This window comes from Conger conger, chromosome 4 (genome assembly GCF_963514075.1).
Source record: "Conger conger chromosome 4, fConCon1.1, whole genome shotgun sequence".
NCBI classification, from domain to species: Eukaryota; Metazoa; Chordata; class Actinopteri; order Anguilliformes; family Congridae; genus Conger; species Conger conger.
Window position 1 is genome coordinate 67,798,470 of NC_083763.1, and position 21,440 is coordinate 67,819,909.

At 42.5% G+C, this 21,440-nt stretch overlaps 1 protein-coding gene and 1 long non-coding RNA gene across 4 annotated transcripts; one reads left to right on the plus strand and one right to left on the minus strand.

The window, feature by feature from the left end:
- The first annotated feature begins 530 nt into the window (after positions 1-530).
- Positions 531-15,277, plus strand: dync2i1 (dynein 2 intermediate chain 1). Of its 3 annotated transcripts, none has more exons than XM_061239472.1 (22): positions 531-654; positions 1,104-1,157; positions 1,439-2,150; positions 2,414-2,481; positions 2,635-2,892; positions 3,532-3,615; positions 4,181-4,391; positions 4,741-4,843; positions 5,052-5,181; positions 5,600-5,711; positions 6,353-6,447; positions 6,682-6,811; positions 7,137-7,309; positions 7,779-7,941; positions 8,904-9,020; positions 9,614-9,675; positions 9,859-9,910; positions 10,017-10,077; positions 10,533-10,635; positions 12,195-12,326; positions 13,977-14,200; positions 14,969-15,277. In XM_061239472.1, the coding sequence occupies exons 1-22, from the start codon at positions 640-642 to the stop codon at positions 15,138-15,140; spliced, it is 3,231 nt and encodes a 1,076-aa protein (XP_061095456.1). In that variant the 5' UTR covers positions 531-639; the 3' UTR covers positions 15,141-15,277. The 3 variants fall into 3 exon arrangements, with proteins under 3 accessions (XP_061095456.1, XP_061095457.1, XP_061095458.1); XM_061239473.1 differs by having other exon boundaries at positions 10,536-10,635; XM_061239474.1 differs by having other exon boundaries at positions 2,638-2,892.
- A 1,643-nt stretch (positions 15,278-16,920) lies between these two features.
- Positions 16,921-19,360, minus strand: LOC133127717 (uncharacterized). The gene is made up of 2 exons (XR_009708649.1): positions 19,181-19,360; positions 16,921-18,719 (listed from the first exon to the last, which is right to left on the minus strand). It is a non-coding gene; the product is annotated as an uncharacterized LOC133127717 (long non-coding RNA).
- Positions 19,361-21,440: the final 2,080 nt, after the last annotated feature.

Sequence of the window (21,440 nt, forward strand, 5' to 3'; positions counted from 1 at the left end):
TGTGCCTATATGTTGGAGGTACAATAGAAAATCAAAATACACAGCAGAGCACACAGCATACATTGTGCTCCACACATTTTGAGTTCAAATCTTGAAATAATAAGTCTCATAACTTTGTTGAAGTATTGGTAGACAATTAGTATACATAAACTTGTGTGACGTTTCCGTTTTCAATTTTATTAACTTGAGCAGCCCGATATATAATTATTATTAATAATAATTGCCTATATTATTATGAGTATTATTATTATTATTATTATTATTATTATTATTATTAGTTGCAAGAAATTGTAACGCCACATTTAAACCAGATTTGAATTTATTATTGCTTGTTTGTTTTATCGGCTATAGGCTATATGTAATATCTGGAAAACCATGAGCTGTAGACGTGATCTATTTATCTATTATCGGTGCAGTAAGTCTGACTGTATGGGGCGACAGTACATCGATTTATCTTTTATGAATTAACCATACTGTTGTCAAGATAACATGACGCAGTTGCCTTGGTTTCCAGTCAACTACGCATGCGTATTATACATTTTGCAGTCATGGCGGTGGGCAATGTAAACATAACATTATAACTAGCAAGTTATTTGGGTGGGGTTTTTAAAGAGAATACGAAATTAAATTAGCTGACCGATGCTCAGTGAAAAGGTAATACCGATATATGGTTAGATATGAAATACTTGAGTACAGCTAACTTGTATTACAAGTTATAATAGCTTATAGCTTATGAGCTAACGCTAGAAAATAGCTAGCTAGCTAGTTAGGTAATAGCTTGTTCCAGATATAAGCAGCATAGCTCTAATGCGTATTCTTCTTTTAAAGATCACAACGTGTGACAGTGTTCAATAATATAATGTATACTGGGAATGTAGACTTCTAATTTAAAATCAGTGTGCATTGTGGCATGCTTCAATAGCAAATTAAGTGAATGTTTTAGCTAGTAAATTGCATTAACGTTAGCTAGGATTACATTGCAACCACTTTGCAAACGATCTCCGCAAGAGCGACTAGCTAAGTGGAGACGATTTCCGAATGTGGAATCTATGCTGTGGTGTCTGAATTAAATACGCGTGTTTACTAGTTGTGCTATCATTCAGAAACTTGCAATGGAAGATACCTGGAAAACAGGTGACTTGGAGAAGCACATGAGGGTAAGAAGTACTCTCAGTTTTTTAAACAGATGCTGAAGTAACATCATTTTGCTATTTCTGGTAAATGTGCGTCATACAAAAGAAACGTCATACTGTGGGGGAAAAAGAGTGACCCGGATTAAAAATATAGGAATCTTTGATGAATACTTGGCATACAGTACGTGTACTGAAAGAATCACAAATGTGCAACTGTTATAGCACTTAATGTACTGCTGTGACAAATATTTTGTTAGTTTGTTTACAGAGCGAATTGGTTTAACAAGATGTGCTATCTATTCCAGAGAGGAGTGTATGATGAAGACAATATGAGGAGAAAAGACAGAAGGAGAAGAGACGAGGAGGGGAAAAAGGACAGAAGCGGGGATTCTGAACGACAGGACAGAGCTCACGAAAGGGAGGCACCCAGGGAGAGGGACAGACACAAAGAGAGAGATTCCACTCGAGAAAGGACAAAGCCCAGAGACCCAGACAGGGACAAGGACCAAGACAGGCGGAGAGAGGAGAGGAGGGACGAGAGAGAAAGAGAGAGGAGAAGAGAGAGAGAGCACGTGGGAGAGAGGGACCGAGCAAGAGAAGGCAGCAGGCCCAGGGACAGAGAGCACGAGAGCAGGGAAAGACGTCACGAAAGAGTGGAAAAGGACAGCAGAGACAGGGAGAGAGAACGGAAGAGAGCAGAGTGGGACCAAGAGCGAGGGACAGAGAGGGAGAGAAAGAGGGAGCAGGGCAGAGATGGAGACAGAGAGAGGGACCGGGAAAGAACCAGAGAAAGGGAGAGAGACAGAGATAAAGACCGAGATAGAGAGAAGGATTATGAGAAGAAAAGAGAGAAAGAAAGGCACAGGGACAGGGAGAGAGGCCACAGCTCCAAACATGTGAAAGAAATTAACGACTACAGGGATGAACTGCAGGGAAAGTACCTTGAACAAAAGAGAGAAAACGAAAGAAGAGAAAGACATGGAGAAAGAGAACATTCCAGGCAGAAAGAGGACAAAGGTAAATTTTAGCTAACAGTGTAGAACAATTTTGATATACTGCACAGCTTTCAAATATTTTTTGTAATTGTATAAAAGGGCTGTATTTCCTACAAGGATCAGCCAATATGGATGTGAATGCCCTCAAATTATATCTTTACTTTAGCAACATATTCATTGTTTTATGTCAAATCCAATGTGTGTCAATGTGGCAATAGTATTGCATGCAACAGTATAATTAATTTTTTAAATGTATTACTTTAATAACTAATCATTAACTTTCAGAGTACCAAGAACAACGACACAAAGAAAAAGATGAGGGGGAGAGGAGACATAGAGAAAGAGAAGAGCGCGTGAGTTAAAAAAAAAAAAAAACACTTTCAACTTTTTTCCTGTTTTCACAGAGTATGTAAAGTGAAGGAATGTGTTCCCTCTCACTCTGTATGATACTCATTGAGAAATGCAGCATGTGGTAGTCCGTGGTGTTTGACACTTGTGGCCTGTAGCAGTCCCGTGAGAGGCAGAGGCATGAAGACAAACTGAGGGATGAGGAGCGAGCGCGCAGACACGGGGAGCGCAGGGAGGAGGCCCACCGTCGCCTCTCCAGTGACACAGGCAACAGGCACGCCCGGTCACATGACCGGCCGGAGAACAGGAGGCCCACGGAGGAAAGAGACAGAGAGAATGGTCTGGCCAAAGTGACCCCTGAAGCACGTTTGCACTCTGGGAGTGAAAAGGGCGATAGAGAGCCGAAAGAAACCAAGGTGATAGCCCGAAATCAGTCACCACGCATCTGCAGAATATTCACTGGGGTCAATATGGCCAGCGTCCCTGCTGCAGTAACCCAAGAGTGACACGTGTTGCTGTTAAAGACAAGCCAACTCTTCATAACCATACAAATACATTACATTACATTACATTATTGGCATTTGGCAGACGCTCTTATCCAGAGCGACGTACAGTTGATTAGACTAAGCAGGAGACAATCCTCCCCTGGAGCAATGCAGGGTTAAGGGCCTTGCTCAAGGGCCCAACGGCTATGTGGATCTTACTGTGGCTACACCGGGATTAGAACCACTGACCTTGCGTGTCCCAGTCATTTACTTTAACCACTACGCTACAGGCCGCCCTATACATCTTAAAGTATACATATTTTCTGTAAAAATTAATAATATTGCAATACTTTTATAATACCCAAGCGTTTATCCATCCACTTCCTGGAAACAATACCATTCAGGACAGTGCTGTGGGTTATCATACAACACAATCTGGGAGAGCTGGTATTGCTAAATCATTGGAAGTTATAGATACCGAATACTTTGCCATAACATGAAATATGGACACATCTTCTGGTTATTATTTGAAGATGAAATGATATTTACTGAATGTGTTCATGTCTGTAGGTTGAAAAGGAGGAGGGTGAGGTTGAGAAAGCGGAGGGACAGGAGGATGGTGATGGGGCTGAATACTATGAGGAGGACTTTGAGGTATGAAAAATCAAAACAAAAAAAGTGAAATATCTGTACGTTCTTTTTTTTTGGGGGGGGGGGGATTTTAAAAGCATTTTGTTCAGGTTTTTTTTAAATTGTTTCTTTAATATTATTTTGCATGCTTATTTTGGACCAAGAAAATGGTAAGTTTTGCTAAGCAGATATATTATTGTGGCCATTTTTAATATATACATACAGTATAAGCACTGGTATTGTAGCGTGAATGTCTGATTTGAATAGCATGTATACTGTAGTTCCCTGGTAATGACAGTCAAGCAGAAAGCCCACTGTGGCCAATTAAAGAAAACTGCTGTGTGTGTATTTATTCTATGTACTGCTCACACATACGTACTGCTCACACATCTGTACTGATATATATATATATATATAAAAACCAATCAGGTGCAGCGTACTTCTACAAAATAATTCATGTTAAATTAGAAACGGTTGATTTCAGTGTCTTCAGAGGCATGCCTAAGCAGGGGCTTAACATGCAGTCATTGAAGTTTCACACATAGTGCATAAGTGACTGAGCACCAAGCCTGTACTTCTCTCTGGAAAGGACTATGAGGATGATTTTGAAGAGGCTGATGAGAGCGAGGGGGAGGGGGAAGATGATGATGGGGAGAAGACTGAAGAGGGAAATAAGGAGGAGCTGTCCCCACAGAAAAGGCGGGAAATTGAGGAAATCCGGAGAGCCATGAATGCAGAAAATGAAAGAGTGGGTTCTTCTCAGCCTCATACGCGGGACGAGTCTCAAATGTCAAAAAGTCGTAAGTAAAGCTACAATATGGTGTCCTGCTGAAACCCTTTCACAAATTAGACAACGCATGGCTGTCTGAGGTCTTAAAGGAGGAAACTGTTTGAGCAGTGTTAATTAAGCTTCTATCGGGCAGTATTAGCATGTGATTCATTGTGCTACAGTAGGCAGGGGAGGTAAATGATGAAGTAGCGCTGAAGCAGATAAAAATCTAAATTTATGTTTGTTTTGCCAGAAGTAATTGGCGAAGTGCATTTTTTAAGCATTTTGATTCATTAAGAAAGGCTGCCAGTTTGATGATGGTTTACTGTTTGTTGACGTGGAAACCATTGGCAAAGATGACCAAAATTTTATTCCCACAGGTTCTGATGTTCCTCAAAGCAAAAGGACTCAACATGGGAGGTTTATAGACTTTGTAGCAGCCAAGCATAGGGAAGTTGGCAAGAAGATAGCCAGCAAGCAAAAGTAAGTTTGATTGCATGTTGATTTTTGTGAACGTAAAGTTCACCTTTTGTTTAAGGTTTAAATCTAACAAAATTCTTAACATCCCCATAAATGTAGTTTACAATAGCGCCGTTTCATTGCCAGTGTTAAAAGTCTGAAATTGCTGCATTTTGTATTTTGCATTATTACAGTATCATTATGTGTTGTTTGTGGTTGTGTCCCATTTTAGGAAACGCAGCATAGAGTTGCTCCGATTGATTGATCTGGACTTTTCCGTCACGTTTCCTCTGCTGGACCTGCCTCCCGTGAATGAATATGACATGTATATTAAAAGCTTTGGGACAACAAACACTAAACAGGTGTGTGTGTGTGCGTGTGTTTGTGCTCATGTGTGTCCACATCCATGATAGCACTAATAAATTATCAAGTAAGTTCTTTTAGATCAAAACCCATAAAAAAAGAAAATGGCATGTTTTGGGTAATTCATTTTTTATTGCATTTGCATGTATCACCAAAATATATAACAGATAACACAACCCCTGTTCCCCATCACCAGCAACATCACAGCCATAGTTATTTTAATGACTTTTAACTTTAATCTGAGTTTATTCACGGGCTATCCTAATTCCTATCAAGTGGCATTTCATCCCACCTGTCATTTAATTTCCCCAGTTTCAGTGGCTGGGGTTGTATTGCACGATTGCCATGTGTGTTCATGACAATATATTATATGTGCATGATGCGATTGTGAGAGCGTTTGTCCTTCCCCCGTGGCAGGCGTATGTGCAGTGTAATGAAGACAACACGGACAGAGACATTCAGACGGAGGAGATTGAGGCTGATGACAAGTGGACACAGCACCCGGGGGACAGCAGAACTGTCTGTGGAGGTGGGGACAGAAACAGTCTCTCAAGCCTCTCATATGCCCATTAGATTTTGATGAGTACTCAATACCAGCACACAGTAAAGTCTACTTGAACAAAGTACAAACACAAAACTTTATTGTCCACACAGTGAGAAATTTGTCTTCGGCTTCACCATAAAACTACATAAAAGAAACATAGAAAAGTACCAAATACAGTAAGCTTTAAAAAAGCGACACAAAATACACTTACCTAAAAACTGTGCCTTAGCTGTGGCAAAGACACAAATGTACCACCACTGGTCTCCAGTTCCCAGTTAGGACTCTAATAGCATTTAGGACCAAACAATTATTCTTATTTGCCATTAGAAACCGATGATTTAATGGAAGTCAGATTGCTAATAAAATTTTTAAAATAAATCAATTAAATAATTATTCACAGGAATGGAAGTTTTATATCACTTTTATTGAGTTCTGGAGACAGGTCATTAATTAATTGAACCTGAAGATGATTGGTGTGTGTCAGAACAGGGTTTGGGGGTTCAAAAGCATGCAGGGTGTGAGGCTTCCCAAAAGAAAACATATTTCAGTAAATTGGTTTAGCTGACTTAAAACTTGTAATTGGCATTTTTTTGCATATGGTACTATTCAGTTTTTTTTTTTAACAGGTCCAAAACTCACCATTGAGGCCTCTGATGAATCCATGGCCAAGATGAATATAGATTCCAAACGACTGGCAGAATTTCTGCTCTCAGCCTCTCAGGTATAAATCTTGTTTTTTCCTTTTCCAAGCTATGTTGAGTTTGTCTTCTTGACAGTCGCTATGAAAATAGTAACTGACTGTCAGTGCTTTTCATAATGGAAGGTATCCAAGGACATGTATTAAATGTTAGTGCTGAATTGATGCTGTGTGCCCTCTTGGGACACAGCTGTGGCCTATTTGAGCAGAAGCTGTTTCTGGTCACTTTTGGAATCACTAGTCTTTTGTGTTTGCCAGGTGGTAGCCGTCCTGTTGGAAGAGGACAGAGCTGAAAGGCATTCCCTGAGGAAGCTGAAATCCCAGGCACACAGTTTGACCTGCAGCGACGGGTGTCTGACGCTCAACACTAACCTGCCGTTTCTGCATGGTGAGGCTCCGCTAGCCCTTATTTACATTTACATTCATTCATTTGGCAGTCTCTACTGTCCAAAATCGCTTCCCGAGCCATTATGGCATTTAAGTGCAAATGAAATGTGTAATGACTAGCACTAGAGCTAGGGACCGCAGTGCTATTGCCATTTAGTGTAAAGCTCATCTCAATTAAATTCACTTGCTTAAAATAGATAAAGGTGTTTCAATTCATTTATATTTGCATTCGTATGTTGGCCAGCGCAATCCAGATATGATGGCTTGATACTTTGTGCTTGCTAGTAAAAAACGAGAGCTGTTTTCCTCTACCTCTCCTCTCACAGGCCGGGAGGTGAGCCTGATCGGCTTCTCCCACGTCCAGAGGCAGACGCTGCTCTCTGTCCACAGTCCTGCCTCCAGGCCCGGCGCCGTCCGCCTGGACAGCAAGACCGTCCTCTGCGTCTGGAACATCTGGGAGCCCTCCAGTCCTCGCCAGGTCCTTGTCTACGAATCGGAGGTGCGCTCATGTCTGCGTCCGGCCCAACGCAGGCGCTCTCGTCGTCCTGATTTGCTGGACTGTAGACAGATAACCTAATGTAATGGCCCAGCCCAGCAATGCCCGCCTATTCCTGCTGCTTAGTTTGCCAAAAAAGGTAAATAGTATCTTGCACCGTGTCAAGCCTGGCCTTGAAAACCCCCTGTGTTTCTGCCACTGGGGGGGTGCCGCTGTTTTGACACCTGTTTTCACAGAAGTGGTTTACACGCTCTTCTTTTCAGCAGCGTAGCTGCAGGTTTTAAACCTTTGTCAGACATTATGCCTTTGATACAGCGGGCCGTTTTACTTAAAGTGGGTTGAGAACTTTGCTGAAGGGTACAGCAGCAGTGCCCTCGCGCGTGATTGGAACCTGCAGCCCCGCGGTTGCAGCAGGAGCCCAGCTCTACCCCACAGTGCGCTGCAGCGGATTTGGGTCTTTCTCCTTGGGCAGGTGCTCTGCTGCTGCTTCAGCCCCGGTAAGGCCTCGCTGGTGTTGGCCGGCACTGCCGTGGGCTCCGTGGTGGTGTGGGACCTGCGGGAGCACTCCAGCCTACACCAGACCGTAACCATAGGAGACCGCGACTGGACGCTCCGCTGCCCTACCTTCTCCACCGGTGAGTGGGGGAGGCTTCTGCTGCACGTCTGTGTGTGTGTGTGTGTGTGCGTGTGTGTGTGTGCCTGTCTCCCGTAGGGTTTTCACTGTGAATAAATTGCAAATGTAGCCAGGGTCTAGAAAAGAAATTCCAGCCCTAAAGGCATTGAAACCCCGCACATTCTGGACAAAGGTAGCCCACAGCCGGTGGTGGACCTGGGGCGTGGGCGGGGTGGGGGGGTTGAAATGATTGTGATGACAGACCAGGGGACTTGGACAGTGGTGCATGTACCATAACCTATCGCAGACAACTACTCCTCTCAACTGTGCCTTCTGACTGACAGTCCAAGACACCTCCTAAATAATAGGGCAAAACCACAACCCGAGGCAAGTATTCAACCCTCTGCTGTCTAAAAAGCAGCGCAGTTCCGTGTGAAAACCGCAAACCTGGCAAGCTTGAATACAGCTACGGCTGCTGTTTGTTTGTCTGTCAGGGTTTTATCAGTTTGCAGCGTAACTGCTAAACCGAGGTGGAAAATCTGAGTATCAGAGAAGTACAAAAACATGTGTGTTCTTACCCAGGTACATAAACAGTGTGTGTTCTTGCTCAGGTACATAAACAGTGTGTGTTCTTGCTCAGGTACATAAACAGTGTGTGTTCTTGCTCAGGTTCATAAACAGTGTGTGTTCTTGCTCAGGTACATAAACAGTGTGTGTTCTTGCTCAGGTACATAAACAGTGTGTGTTCCTGCTCAGGTTCATAAACAGTGTGTGTTCTTGCTCAGGTTCATAAACAGTGTGTTCTTGCTCAGGTTCATAAACAGTGTGTGTTCTTGCTCAGGTTCATAAACAGTGTGTGTTCTTGCTCAGGTTCATAAACAGTGTGTGTTCTTGCTCAGGTTCATAAACAGTGTGTGTTCTTGCTCAGGTTCATAAACAGTGTGTGTTCTTGCTCAGGTTCATAAACAGTGTGTGTTCTTGCAGACGCCGTGTTGTCGCCGTTGGGTCACTCCACCTCTGTGAGGTCAGTGGAGCCCGTCCCTGTCGCCGTGGTGACTGAGGGCGTGAGGCCAGAGCTCTCTCTGCTCTCATCACGCCAAGGTACTCGGGCCATTACACACACGTCTGTTCAGTAATACTGTGAAGCCTGGCTCACTCGCGTTTAGAAGATTCTCCACAAGGGGGAGCTACTAGCACTCAAGTAGCTGGTGCTTTGCATCAATGACACTGCCCTTGTGGTGGAGCACGTTGTAGGTGTTCAAATGTCCCACTGCTCTATAGCACGTCTTATATATTTTTTTCAAAGTACAATTAAGTGTGCTACAGTTTCAGAATTGTCATAACCTCTTGACACCATGGTGCTCTGTATTATATGCTGGTGTGATGGTTATATGTGGGGGTGGCCTGTAGCGTAGTGGTTAAGGCAAAATGACTGGGACATGCAAGGTCAGTGGTTTGAATACTGGTGTAGCCACAATAAGATCTGCACAGCCGTTGGGCCCTTGAGCAAGGCCCTTAACCCTGCGTTGCTCCAGGGGAGGATTGTCTCCTGCTTAGTCTAATCAACTGTACATCGCTCTGGATAAGAGCGTCTGCCAAATGCCAATAATGTAATGTAATGTAATAAGAGCTTAATGAGTTTCTCTTTACTGCACTTCCGTAAGTTTTCTTTTGCATTTTTCTTTGTAATGCAGAGTCCTCAGGACTGTCTTTCCAGTTAGCATCTCTGGATGAAAGTGGAGTGATGAATATGTGGGTGAGTTTCAACTGACATTTATTTTGACCAGACGCTTATTCATCACTGTTCAGGTATATCAGCTGCAGTGGCACATACCTGAGCCCAGCTAACTGCTTCCCAGGTTAGGTCCCAGGTTTCAGGGGTCCTAATCTGAAAGCTGTTTTCCGACATACTGGGACTTGTAGTTTCTCTGTCTCTCAGGTCGTAGTAGAACTCCAGAAGGCTGACCAAGCGGGTTCCCAGACTGACTTGGGTGAGAACGAGATGCATCTTCGCTGCATATCCTTATTGGTCTGATTGCCGTGATTCCATTGGAATTGTAAATGAGAGGTTTTCATCTGTAGCTTCCTGTTTTGCAGGTCTCAAACCAGGGGGGAAAGTTAAGCTGCTTCACAGCTCTACACTTACCACCAATGAGAGGTGAGGCTTAGCTCTGAAATCTCATCGTAGAATCATCTCTCTCTGCTGATTGGTCGATAAGTAAATGTGTGCAGTGGCTCTAGGTGATGATGCTGTTCTGGGACACAAACTTGAGCCAGGGTTTCACCATTATGTGCACCTAGGTGTCATTTTCTGTGGCGGGAAGATAATGCGTATGAGTGTTTATTTTCTGTACAATTAAGGCTTAAGGTAGTCTTAAAGCAGTAATGCAGGTAGCAAATATCCATATATTATCACTACATGTGATGTTCATTATTACTTTTGTTAATATTATTGGTAGTAGTAGTTGAAATAATACCCACATTACCTGTAGAAGTCATATTCTACTCATTTCTGTCTGTACTGTATGTGCATTTAAAGGTGAAATAGGATGTTAAGAGCAGAGAGGGGAGACTCCAGCTGGCTGGAGGATTTTAGATGTTTTTGTGTCTCAGCAGGTCATCCCAGAGAGACGCAGTGAAGACAGGCCCCCTTCACACTCTGCTGTTGAAGTTCTTCCCCTCCGATTCCAACCATTTCTTCATTGGTACCGACATGGTAAACATGTCACTCACCCATGCTGGGCAGAATGAGCACCGTTTCTGCTGAGTTACCTTCTTTGCATCTAGCGTCTGGCTGCTGTCATCTCCGAAGTGACAAGTTGCAGGGAGAACATGTACACTCAGTGACCACTTTATTTGGTACTTATTAGACGTATTGGTCTTCTGCTACTGTAGCCCATCCACTCCAAGGTTCGACATGTTGAGTGTTCAGAGATGCTCTTCTGCATGCCACTGTTGTAACGTGTGGTTATGTCAGTTACTGCCACCTTCCTGTCAGCTCTGACCAGTCTGGCCATTCTCTTCTGACCGCTCTTTTTTGAACGCAGAACTGCTGCTTGCTGAATGTTTTTTGTCTTTCGCACCATTCTCTGTATACTCTAGACTGCTGAGCGTGAAAATCCCAGGAGATCAGCAGTTTCTGAGATCCTCGGACCACCCCGTCTGGCACCAACAATCATTCCACGGTCAAAGTCACTTAAATCACATTTCTTCCCCATTCTAAAGTTTGGTCTGAACAACAACTGAACCGCTTGACCATGTATGCCTGCTTTTATGCATTGACTTAAAGTGGTCACTGAGTGTATATTCACATAGTAAAGTAGACAGAACTTCATACATCCAGCTGTATGGCTGATCCAGAACTGAAGCACGGGGAGGAACTTGTTCACACAGGGGAGGGATCAGCAATAAGTGCAGGAGACGGAGGAGCAGTCCACAATCCACAATCCACAATTCAATTTCAATTTAACTTCATTTCAGACACATAGGTCCATTTTTTTAGTAGAAACAAAACATAATAAAGTACAAAACGAGGACAAACAATGCAGAGATATATACGGCAATCAGTGCAATAAACAAAATATATTTTTATAGCTTTGGGAGGGAGCAACAAACCAAATATATGCATTTCTGAGTTGGGGGCAGCCTGTACTGTAGTGGTTAAGGTACATGACTGGGACCTGCAAGGTTGGTGGTTCAATCCCACAGCTGTTGGTAAATAGTTGGCATTTATATAGCGCCTTTATCCAAAGCGCTGTACAATTGATGCTTCTCGTTCACCCATTCATACACACTCACACTCACACACCAACGGCGATTGGCTGCCACGCAAGGTACCGACCTGCTCGTCAGGAGCATTTGGGGGTTAGGTGTCTTGCTCAGGGACACTTCGACACAGCCCGGGCGGGGGATCGAACTGGCAACCCTCCGACTGCCAGACAACTGCTCTTACTGCCTGAGCCATGTCGCCCTGAGCCATGTCGCGCTGTTGGGCCCTTAACCCCACATTGCTCCAGGGGGGATTGTCCTGTTTAGTCTAATCAACTGTAAGTCGCATCGGATGAAAGCATGTAATGTGAGTTTGTACTAGACTACATGTTGTCATTACAACTACAGAGAAAAGTTTTTCTCTTCTCCAGATCCTGCCTCATGCTGTGAGGTGCAGGCTTTAAGCAGAGAGCGAGAGCTGTTCTCTTATTGATACATACATTCATGATGAACAGGCATCACGCATACAATATGAACATGTTACATGAGAACATCATATGATTGCAGGGTGTAGTGACTCATGGAACCAGGCACGGGGGTAAGATTCCCCCAAAGTTCTACAGGCCATTGGAGGACGGACTCCGACCCGTCTGCATCACTGCCCTGGACGTCTCTCCATTTGGAGAACCTCTTTTCTTGGTATGCTGCTCATTTCTTTTTCTTTATTTTAACTGTTTTAACTGTTTTTTTTCTCGGTTTGTTTGTTTTTTTTCGAGCCCATCTGTGACTTTCCAATACAATCCTATCGGGGAAGTCAAGTTTAAAGTGAAATATAGTTAATTTCCGAATCAAGTCGTTTTAACAATTAACACCCTCGTTTAACATTTGGCACTCTGAACACTGAATACAAGTGCGTCAGCTGTTAAAACCCTTCACTTATCCAACATGTAAAATAAATGTATTCAATTACATTTGTTAATTATTTTTATATTATATAAATTATCAAATACATTTCCAAAATCATGACCAGCAGTGCAACCTGTTGGATAAACGTTATAATGAACTCATAATGAAGTTAAGAGCTTTATTAAGTTTAACAATACTCAACGTCTAATTCTAAAGTTCAGGGCCAGCTACTTTAGACAAAGAATTAACTGACATGGACAGTTACAACAGAAAAGAAGGGAAAGAAAATGCCAAACCCCACCGTGTCTCCCAGAACAGTCCCACAAAACTCAGTGTGAAAAAGCCAACCAAGTCAAGGCCTGCATTTTATGTGTAAGCTGGAAACTGGAAGGTGTGGGAGAGGCAGAACCATCTTAGCTGGAACTGGCAATCTACATCCCCTTATGCTGTTCGAAGCAGGACTGAGCAGTATGATATTGTCGTCAAAAGATTCATGATTATAGTCTCTTTCTAAGGAGACCAAACATGAATATTCTAAGAGGTACACAAGCTCAGTTATTGTATACCTCTAAAGAGTTTCCTTCTCCTTTGAACAATAGAGGTGATACTTGTAGACAAATAATAGTTAAATACAGTTAGTTGCAACCTGCTCCTTCAAGAAACACGTGTTCAATGAAATAAAGTCAAATCGCATGGCGTTGGAGGAAAAGCAGAAATTGCTTCTAAAAATGCAGATTTCAACCCTCAGGATTCAACAAGCATTATCTGTGTATCAACTTTGAGATTTGGGCGCAGGATGTTGTGTGTTCTTCCGAAGACAACTATGAGCATAGGGGAGGAGGGGGACTGGTGATAGAGACAGAACAGACAGCATTACAGATGATTAACAGAACAGGCAACTTCAATTATGTGGGCAAGTTTGAAAAAATGATTGACAAATGTTTCTGTTTGGGTCTCAGAACTAGTTACCTGACAATCCCCTTGCTCTGAATTTGAAACGTTTTCCAAGAATACTTTCGTAGTTGAATTTCATCAGTAGCAGCGTGTGTGCGTGCATTTGTGTGTGTGTATGTATGTGCATGTATGTGTATGTATGTGTGCATGTATGTGTGTGTGTGTGTGTGTCTGTATGTATGTATGTGTGTGTGTATGTGTCTGTCTGTATGTATGTATGTATGTGTCTGTCTGTATGTTTGTATGTATGTGTGTGTGTATGTATGTATGTATGTGTGTCTGTATGTATGTATGTATGTGTGAGTGTGTGTGTATATGTGTCTGTCTGTCTGTCTGTCTGTCTGTATGTATGTGTGTGTGTGTGTGTGTGTATGTGTCTGTCTGTATGTATGTATGTGTGTGTGTGTGTATGTGTGTGTGTGTGTGTGTTCGTGTGTGTGTGTTCGTGTGTGTACATGTGCACATGTATACGTGTGTTTCCTGTCCCAGGTGGGCTGTGCTGACGGCAGTGTCAGACTGCACTCTGTGAGCAGCGAGCAGCCAGTGATGGAGTGGAGCAGCAGTACAGGAGGGGAGCCGGTGGTCTCGGTCCAGTGGGCTCTCACTCGGCCCGCCGTCTTCTGCGTCCTAGACGCCGCGTCTAACCTGCACCTGTGGGACCTACTGGAGAAGGACTACGAGCCGCTGACCACCCAGAAGCTCCACTCCGGCAGGTGAGGCATGCACAGGTGCAGGACTGTGTGGGGAGGCGCTGCCTGCTCTCTACACTTCCAAAAACCGCACCCTCTTTCATTCCTTACGCACGTCAATTCCAAACTGCTGATAGTCCAAAATAAATAATATGCACACAATTAGACTGCAATGAGTTCCATTCCACTATTTATTAAACCAGCAGTGTGTGTTGAAGGCTTTCGTCTGTGGGTTTGTGGGTTTGTTCCCCTGCTGCTTAAATGTTAAATAGTTGAAAGAGACTCTTCGTAGTCTTGTCTGCAAATTATTACTTTTGGATTAAAATACCGTTGGCCTTATGCGCCACTTTTTAGCTGTTGAACACTAATTTGGTAGTGTTCAGTGTTACCAGGTAACTAGAACTAATGTTCTAGTAAAGTAAGTCGCTCTGGATCTATGGAGACTATAATGTAAGCTCAGGGAAATTCAAGTTTAATTAAAAACTGCAAAAATAAATTGCATACAGTCAAAGACATGAATGCACCTGCCTATAAGTCATCATCAACTCTTAACATAGTCAGGCCCTGCACCCTGTAGTAATTCCGCATTCGTTACTTTAGGGTGAGAAAACGGACAGGGAGATTGGGGGGAAGAAAAGCCAAAACATTTGTAAGGAAACTGTTCAGCACAAGAGAGGGACAACCATGTGAATGGGTGTTGGTGTTCTGCTGTAATTATTGCATAACTGCCACTTCCCTGGACAGGGTTAACACATATGTTCATTTGTGCATTTGCATTTGTTTCATTTTCAGGGTAACCACAATGGCTGTATTCGGTGACCCGGACAAGCCAAGCACGTTATCAGGAGTGTGTCTGGCAAAGGAGTCCGGGGAAATTGAAATTCAGTACTTCAGTAAGAAGTGGGCAGTGCCTGCCCATGCAGAGCTAGATACAATTCATAACATACTGAATGAGGCTTTCTGAAATACGCCACTTGCGCTTTTGGATATTTTTCAAAATTGTAATCTTAGTTTAGAAAAAAAGAAAAAAGAAAGTACTAGATCACACACCTTGCACAATCTAGTTTAATAACTGGAATAAAAAGTAGAATTTTGACTGTCTTTATGTCACTGACCTTGTCCTTGAGAACATGTATGCCTTCAGGAATAAAACTCAGTCACACCTCTGTGACCTTCACTTGAACCTTTTGCACAACCGCTCACACTACAATAGGTTCATGAATTGCCATTAACTAATGTAGTTGTTAATCATGAATTATTGATGGACAAATACATAAATTAAGCATGAAGTTACCTTTTAATGTGTGAATGTATTTGTTAACTACTAACTAATAATCAGTTATATTAATGTTTATACATTAGGAAAAACATATTAACCATTAACAAATACATTAACTGTTTTTTCATTCCACTCTGAATTGGCATTAACTAATGTAGGTGGTAGCATAAATTAATGCTGTACAATTAGATTTAAAAAGCTGTTCAGATTAACTTCTCAATAGTTAGTTAACAACTACATTACTGAATGGAAATTGTTACCGTACTATCTTTCCGGGGCAAATCAAGTTTTCGTATAGAAAGAGAATGTTTACATTTCCAGTCAGTGTGGGAATTGTGATGACATTCTGCAGTTTATCTGATATCTGTGAAGCTCAAAAGATGCATGTAATACTATTCTCACTCCGAAGCTGAAGAGAAATGGGTGAACGCATGTAAAGGCAGTCAGCTCCATTCACAGTCAGCATGTTTTTTTTTTTTGACAAATAAAATGTAATAGTTATAAAATAGAGTATATTTGTACAGTTATTGTATTGTTATTTTTTTATTCAATAAAATTGCTTAATTTATCTTGGTTTTTTCATTATCATTTTTTAATGATATTGTTGTTGATATTCAATCACATTGTGTATAAAAAAAGATTGTTTCTTTTTCCTTTAACAACTATACACCTATCGGAGTTGCAAAGCTGTTTATAACTGAGAACTGGTCAAACAAATAATCAGCCAAGGCCAATCACTCTGAGATTTGAATTCACTCCCCAAGTGCAGCACAGGTCTCTGCAGACACTCTGGGGCTGGCTGCACACTCTTAGTCTGGGGCTGACTGCACACACTCTTACTCTGGGGCTGACTGCACACACTCTTACTCTGGGGCTGACTGCACACACTCTTACTCTGGGGCTGACTGCACACACTCTTAGTCTGGGGCTGACTGCACACACTCTTACTCTGGGGCTGACTGCACACACTCTTAGTCTGGGGCTGACTGCACACACTCTTAGTCTGGGGATGACTGCACACACTCTTAGTCTGGGGCTGACTGCACACACTCTTAGTCTGGGGCTGACTGCACACACTCTTACTCTGGGGCTGACTGCACACACTCTTAGTCTGGGGCTGACTGCACACACTCTTGGTCTGGGGCTGACTGCACACACTCTTAGTCTGGGGCTGACTGCACACACTCTTACTCTGGGGCTGACTGCATACACTCTTACTCTGGGGCTGACTGCACACACTCTTAGTCTGGGGCTGACTGCACACACTCTTACTCTGGGGCTGACTGAATGAGCCACCCAGTCGCCCTTCTCTGTTCTTCTTCTGCAAAGTCGCAATGGGCAATGGGCACAAATTCCACACCAAGTCCTCCAAACCACTTTGCTTTTAATGTGAACACCTATTGTCTGTTGCAATAATTCTTGGCATTATATAGTTGTGTCAACAAACAGAAAAGAAAATGAGAGATCAGAAAAAAAACTTTATTCATTCACAAACAGATTTATTTGCATTCGGTAAGTCAGATACAAGAAGGTGAATCAAGGAATAAAGTGACAGGGGAGGTACATTTTTCTTCAAGGACCAGTTTTCCCAAATTTACCCTGAAAGTACAGTAATGTTCTCTTTGGGTACAAATGAATATGTTTCAAAACAAAAATAATTATACAGTGGCTTATTCAGACCCATTAAATGTAGATTTAATGGGGAAATAACCCATAATGACAAAGTGAAAACACGTTATAAATGTTTTAAAATGTATTACAAATCAAAAACTGAAATCTCTAATTTACAGCAAAGGGTCTGAATTGAAGTATTCAATTCATTGCATAGATTAGAAAGGCACACACCTTTGTATATATGTCCCACAATTCACACTGCATGTCAGGACAAAAACCAAGCCATGAAGTCTAAGGAACTCTCTGTACACCTCTGTGATATAATTGTGGAGAGGGCATTGATCAGGGCAAGGGTATAAAACAATGTCTAAAGCTTTGAGTTTTGCCAGGAACATGGCCTAAATAAATGTGAAAAGTATGAAGCTAGGAAACACCAGGACTCTTCCTAGAGCTCCTAGAACAGAGTAACGGCCAAGAAGGGCCTTGGTCAGGGAGATGACCAAGAACCCAACGGTTACTCAAACTTCAGCTTCGGAGGTCCTCTGCAGAGAACTTGCCGGAAGCACAACCATCTCAGCAGCACTCCATCAATCAGGGCTTTATGGTAGATTGGCTAGAGAGAAGCCACTCTTGAGTAAAAGGCATATGACAGCCTGCTTGGAGTTTACCAAACAGAACTTAAAGGACTCTGAGAGCATGAGGGAAAAGATCTGATGGGACAAATATTGAACTCTTTGGGCAGAACTTCAACCACTCCTTGAATAAACAAAACCTCAGACAGGGGCAACGGTTCACCTTACAGCACGACAATGAAGCATGCCCCAAGAATACAGCCAAGACGCTTGATTTGTAATACATTTGCAAAAATGTCTAAAAACATGTTTTCACTTTGTCATGCGTTATTGAATGTAGGTTCATGGGCAAAAATGCCAATTATATCCATTTAAATTTAAATCTACAACCCAATAATGTGTGCAAAAAGTGAAGGGGTCTGAATACATTCTGAAGCCACTGTATACTGCTGGCTAGAGGTACAATGTTATGCACCTATAGGTTACTGATTAATCACTTTTCATATATTTTTTTCCAAGACTAATATAGTGCATAGGTATCTTTAGTTTCCTTTTGTAATGCTACTGATTCAGAAAATTTCACTCAAGATCTGTACAAGGAATATGTAATGAATGAGATGAAGTCATGATAGATTAATATAAAAATACGAATGGGTAGGAATTCCGCTGTATTCTTGGGTAGACAGTATTACATTACATTAATGGTATTTGGCAGATGCTCTTATCCAGAGCGACATACAGTTGATTAGACAAAGCAGGAGATAATCCACCCTGAGTGCAATGCAGGGTTACAGGCCTTGCTCAACGGTCCAATGGCTGTGCGGATCTTATTAGGGCAACACCGGATCTAACCACAGACCTTGTGAGTCCCAGCCATGTACCTTAATCGCTACGCTACAGGCCACCCAGTGAAATACAGAATTGATTTTATTAATTTTCTTTTTTGCCACCTGTACCACTTTCTCCATGGTTCCTCATGGTTAAATTGTGTTTCTTAGGGCTTGATGAATTTGCGGATTCTGAACGAGTTGATTGCACTGAATTTGTTCTTTAAGTAAGCTTCGAGAGCAAGACTGGCCTGAGGAGAGATAACAGTTTGGAATTATAAATGTATTCATACAATTGAATCTTTTACTGTATTGGGTGTTTTCCTTATACACAAAATTGTATATTTAACTTAGTTTGTACAACCACAAGCATAGATTTGATGAAGCCAATGTTCTTTCATTCATATTTTAGAATAGTTTCCTGTCACAATATTAATTAAGCAACAGGTCAGTCTGCCCTACATGTATGGATGAAGGATTACATGAGGTAGGATTACATGTCACATGAGGCAGACAGTTCAGTAATGCATTGATCTTCAAGGAAAATCAATTCATTAATCCATGAACTCAAACCATATTGATTATTTGTGCCGCTGCTACTTTTATCAGGACGATTTTATAATCTTTAGTTGGAAGACTCTAGTGAATAACAATGTAAATTCTGACATTGGGAAACTGTGGTGTGCTGTGAAAAGAGTGCGGTTGGACCTACATTATAAAGGGCTGCTTCCACTTCCTGATCCCCTGTGCCTGATGGAATGAGGAGGGACACCTTCAGCTGACTTATCACAGTTTCAGCTGTCAACACTAAGGGTCACAGAAAACAAATTACTTGCAGCTGTCCACACCAGAAGAGGAAGCTAGAGTTAAAACAAACAGCTGAACATACTTCTTTCATATTACAGCAAAAAGTCATTATCATATTAGAGATGACAAAATCATATACGGTCGATGATCTAAATGTTTTCCCAAATTCTATCCAGCTAGTGTAACTCTTTACTTTCAAAAATGTGCACTAGGTAAAATGTGTTATTTCCAATCTTAAAAATGTTTAATTATGCTGCACTCCATCGGGTGTGTAATCAGAAAAAAAGGGCTCCAGAAAAAGGCTCCATGCACAAGGCTCCACGCACCAATAGATGCCTTGAATTGGCATTTGTGAAGACTTCTTATTCAGGATTAATCACAGATGTTTCAGTGTGAAACAATTTTCATTGAAAGACCTCTATATATACTCGCTGAGCACTTTATTAGGAACATTTTTACTTTATTACACCTATCTAATCATGCAATAATCTAATCAACCAATTGTGTGTAATGAGTGCATAATTTTAACCATGTGTGTTGGTATCGCTGCGGGCCGTTCCACTAGACGAGGTAAAGTAGATTTTTTAATTGCTATTTTGAACAGCTGAGGTTAGGGCTTGAGCTAGTTTGTTTTATCGCTGTGTTAATCACTGAAACTGGTTACCTACCTGTTAAGTGATTGAACATTTGTTTTAATAGCACTGGAATTTGTCACTAGATTAGTCTTGATTTGTTATTCCTTGTGAGCGATTTTAGCCAATTGAAATAGGTGTGCTCAGAGCGACGCTGAGTATATTAGACTTGGGAAAGTAGTCGTTAGTGAGTGCATAATTTCAACCAGGTGTGTTGGTATCGCTGCGGGCTGTTCCACAAGACGTGGTTAAGTCAATTTTTTTATTGCTATTTTGAACAGCTGAGGTTAGGGCTTGAGCTAGTTTGTGTCATCACTGTGTTAATCACCAAAACTGGTTGCTTTGGGGGCTGTAGAACATGGTGGAGGCAGCATCATGCTTTGGGGGCTGTAGAACATGGTGGAGGTAGCATCATACTTTGGGGGCTGTAGAACCTGGAGGTAACAGCATCATGCTCTGGGGGCTGTAGAACATCGTGGTAACAGCATCATGCTTTGGGGGTTGTAGAACATGGTGGTAACAGCATCATGCTCTGGGGGCTGTAGAACATGGTGGTAACAGCATCATGCTCTGGGGGCTGTAGAACATGGTAGTAACAGCATCATGCTCTGGGGGCTGTAGAACATGGTGGTAACAGCATCATGCTCTGGGGGCTGTAGAACATGGTGGTAACAGCATCATGCTCTGGGGGCTGTAGAACATGGTGGTAACAGCATCATGCTCTGGGGGCTGTAGAACATGGTGGTTGCAGCATCATGCTCTGGGGGCTGTAGAACATGGTAGTAACAGCATCATGCTCTGGGGGCTGTAGAACATGGTGGTAATAGTATCATGCTCTGGGGGCTGTAGAACATGGTGGTAACAGCATCATGCTCTGGGGGCTATAGAACATGGTGGTTGCAGCATCATGCTCTGGGGGCTGTAGAACATGGTGGAGGCAGCATCATGCTTTGGGGGCTGTAGAACATGGTGGAGGCAGCATCATGCTTTGGGGTCTATAGAACATGGTGGTAACAGCATCATGCTCTGGGGGCTGTAGAACATGGTGGTAACAGCATCATGCTCTGGGGGCTGTAGAACATGGTGGTAACAGCATCATGCTCTGGGGGCTGTAGAACATGGTGGTTGCAGCATCATGCTCTGGGGGCTGTAGAACATGGTGGAGGCAGCATCATGCTTTGGGGGCTGTAGAACATGGTGGTAACAGCATCATGCTCTGGGGGCTGTAGAACATGGTGGTAACAGCATCACGCTTTGGGGGCTGTAGAACATGGTGGTAGCAGCATCATGCTTTGGGAGCTATAGAGCATGGTGGTAGCAGCATCATGCTTTGGGAGCTATAGAGCATGGTGGAGGCAGCATCATGCTTTGGGGGCTGCTTTTTCCCTCAGCTGGGACAAGGGTTCTAGTCAGGATAGAGGGATAAAATATAAAGATATTAAAAGTCTTGACTTGCTGCTGTAATAAAAGCAAAACTATTAGTTGACTAGTGAAAAGGATTGTCCATCTGAGTTGTGTTCTAGAAAGTTAGAT